The 3,532-nt window shown below is 41.6% G+C and overlaps 1 protein-coding gene across 1 annotated transcript; it reads left to right on the top strand.

Moving 5' to 3' along the window:
• Window positions 1–150: 150 nt before the first annotated feature.
• On the top strand, window positions 151–735 carry LOC111378298 (uncharacterized mitochondrial protein AtMg00810-like). The gene has a single exon (XM_023001469.1). The coding sequence runs from the start codon at window positions 151–153 to the stop codon at window positions 733–735; it is 585 nt and encodes a 194-aa protein (XP_022857237.1).
• The last annotated feature ends 2,797 nt before the right edge of the window (window positions 736–3,532 follow it).

Consider the following 3,532-nt stretch of genomic DNA (forward strand, 5'->3'; position numbering starts at 1 on the left):
TCTCGAGGTGGTGCAGACAGGACCTTATTCATTAGACATATAGAAGAAAACTTTACCATTGCTCAGATCTATGTCGATGACATCATTTTTGGGTCTCCTCTAGAGTCTTTAGCGATTGAGTTTGCTGAGTGTCTGCAGAGAGAGTTTGAGATGAGTATGGTTGGGGAGTTGAGCTACTTTTTAGGACTTCAGGTACGTCAGACAGAGGATGGACTGTTTATCTCACAGTCTAAGTATGCTAGGGATTTGGTTAAGAGATTTGGGTTAGATAGTAAGAAACATACTAGGACACCGATGAGTACTAGCTTGAAGTTAGGTCATGATCCTTCTGGTAAGAGTGTAGATCCTTCCCTATATCGTAGCATGATAGGTAGTCTTCTCTATCTTACAGCTACTAGGCCCGACATTGCTTTTAGTGTAGGAGTGTGTGCTCGTTTTCAGGCAGATCCAAAAGAGTCACACCTAAGTTCTGTTAGACGAATCATTCGATATGTGAGTGGTACTGCGGATTTAGGGATTTTCTATTCTAGGAGTTCCAATCTTGACTTGGCTGGATACTCCGACGCCGATTGGGCCGGAAATGCAGATGATAGGAAAAGTACGACCGGGGGTTGTTTTTACATGGGTAGCAATCTCGTAGCTTGGCTAAGAAACAAAACTCAAGGCAGAGGCCGAATACATAGCTGCAGGGAGTTGCTGTACTCAGTTTCTTTGGATGAAACAAATGCTTACTGATTATGGGATTAGTCAAGGGACTATGACTATCTTTTGTGATAATACAAGTGCGATTAACATTTCTAAGAATCCCATTTAGCACTCTCGTACAAAACACATCGATATACGACATCATTTCATTCGAGAGCTGGTTGAATCACAAGTTGTTTCCCTCGACCATGTGTCTACTGAGAATCAATTGGCTGACCTACTTACAAAACCGCTAGATGGGTTGAGGTTCGAATCGCTTCGGTCGGCTGTAGGTGTTAGTTCACCTATTTGATCATGTGTTCATACACATTCATACCTTCATCACATTGCATATGTGTTGCATGTTTGTGTGTTTGTTTAGTCTTAGTTTGCGAGTTTTATTTGTGTGTTTCAATAAAATAAAATAAAAATAAAAAAAAAATTTTGATTGTGGTTTTGATTATGTGTGTGCCTTATATGCTTTGACTCTGACATGTGCATTTAGACTCGTACTCTTTTATTCATCATATGTACGACTCTAAGGTTCTATCTAAGTTCACTTTGTCTGTGGAGTTTTGGGTATATGGCTCGTCATTCACCTTTGCACAGTGCACACCGTAGTCCTGTAAATGAGACTTGACCGCATGGGTGAGACTTGGAATGGTGGTCTACTATGATTAGGGTTGTGTGTCCATTTGACTTGATCTAGGACGAGTGTCACCTAATCATAATGTCTTTCCCCACGTTTATTGTATATTGTCGAACTTTTGCTATGTTTGGGGCCTATTTGACTCGAACTATTAAGCCCGAGGGGTTTTTAACCTGGTGCCCTAAGGTCGTCTGGCTTGGGAGTCACCGGCCCAACGTTCGTTACAGGGGTCATCTCTGTCGCCTAATGAGGATAGCATTGCACTTATGTTCGCGTGTTAAAAAAAAATGAGATCTTTTAGTTAGGGGGAGTAAAAGTGTGACAATCGAATTATTTGATATAGGTCCTCGTGGCATTGGATTTGACTGTCACTTGGTCGACACATACCTTTGTTGTGTTGCTTTCACGTGTCCTTTCTCACTAATTTAAGGTTTTGAGTCTAACTTGCATGGACTACGTAGCACGTTTCACGTGATGCTTTGTATACACTTTACTCCACGAGTTATTTGATCTATGTGTGGACTTACGAATTGTCTATATGCTGTGTATCGGGTTTGTGTCTTCATGGTTATGTTTGGGCTCGATTGCATATTTTGCTACACATCGTTAAAATTTTGTTACTCAGGACTATTTTCATAATTTTCAGAGTGTTATGCCATATTTTAAAGAATTCAAAATTTTGGTGCTATTTTTGAAAGTTGCATTTTCGCTCGAGGTTCGCTCCATACCTCGCTCGAGCGATAATAACAGATTCACTCTCGCTCAAGGCTCGCTTAAACCTCGCTCGAGCGACAGTGCAAGGTTTTGACCTATAACTTCATTTCTCGCGTTTCCAGTTTGAAAATTCTCCAAGTTCTTCACAAATTTCATACAATCTTCTAGAATTTCTTCTGTTCATATTGTTAATTGAATGTTACGACGTTATTACACATCATTTCAACATCAAAATTCCATTTTTGAACTTCAATTGAGGTAAACTTTCCATGTTTTTATTTTTTTCGTTTTTTTTCTTTTCCTCAATTCTTTGCATTTTGCGTGATTCTTTGCTTCTATTACGTAAATTCTTGGGCTATATCTTGTTTAGCATCGTTGCCATGAAGTTTGTTTCACGTTAGATTTATATTTTCCATGGCATTGTGAGAATTGTGTTGAAATTTTGCTTGTGTTAGTTATGTTTTTCATCGAAGTTCATCGCGTTGGTTCTTGCATTCCGTAAATCCGATTTGCATGCCGTTTGTTTCATATTGTTCGGGATGTTACCTAGTTTGTGGTTGTGTGATTGGGTATGGGGTTACGTATCTTGCGTGCCTGGAAAGTTGTGCCAAAGAACCGCACGTCACATGCTCGGTGAAATGCCATAGTCTATTTAGGTTTGATTTTTTTTACATGTTTTGTTGTTTCCCTTTTGCATGGTTCTTCTTCATGGTGTTTGTGCATGGTTTCTTGGTCAGGTGTCGAGACAGGCTATTTATGCTCGTAGGGTCGTTTCACGTTTTTCGATACATCTTTGTTTGAGGCTCATGTATGTGCACGTGTGTCATGTCACGTTGCATCACTTCACTTGCATTATTCATATGTCTCATTTCTTGCCTCTTTACGCGTGCCAGATGCCTCGTAAGCGATCGCGTACCTCTTCCTAGCCTGCTAGTGGTTCGACCTCATACAGTCGTTCGAGGTTCATTTCTGCTACTGCTCAGGAGGTCTTCACGTCCCAGTTCTCCTTACGCCCTGTTCTCATGGAGCGTGAGGTAATCCTTTCTGACCTACCAGTTGAGATAGCAGCCATTCTAGTATCCAGGGGTTGGGAGCCTTTACTTGTTGGTCTCTCTCCTCCACCCCCTCTCCTTGTCCAGGAATTCTATGCTAACATCCATGACATTGATGGGTCCTCGTTTTTTTTTTTTTTATGGGGTCATACTTTTAGGGTTACTCCTTCTGCCTTAGCTAGGGCTTTAGGTATTCCTGAGATTACCCATCCTACATACCCCTATATTTTACCCTCTTCAGTTCCGGCCGACTCCCTTGTTCGGTCGACGATTTTGAACACTCCGTCTGTCGGGAGGCCTACGGCGATGGCCACTGGGTCTTTACCCACTGATCGCCAGGTTCTGTTGCGATTGTGTGCACGAACCTTTGGCCTGTTGCCCATACTTCTTCTTTACCTATGGGGCGGGCCCGATTTTTATATGCATTACTTCG

The sequence above is a fragment of the Olea europaea genome, unplaced genomic scaffold, assembly GCF_002742605.1.
Source record: "Olea europaea var. sylvestris unplaced genomic scaffold, O_europaea_v1 scaffold180, whole genome shotgun sequence".
Classification (NCBI taxonomy): domain Eukaryota; kingdom Viridiplantae; phylum Streptophyta; class Magnoliopsida; order Lamiales; family Oleaceae; genus Olea; species Olea europaea.

Coding starts and splice junctions, on each gene's coding strand:
- LOC111378298 (XM_023001469.1), top strand. CDS start 151: ATGAGTATGGTTGGGGAGTTGAGCTACTTTTTAGGACTTCAGGTACGT.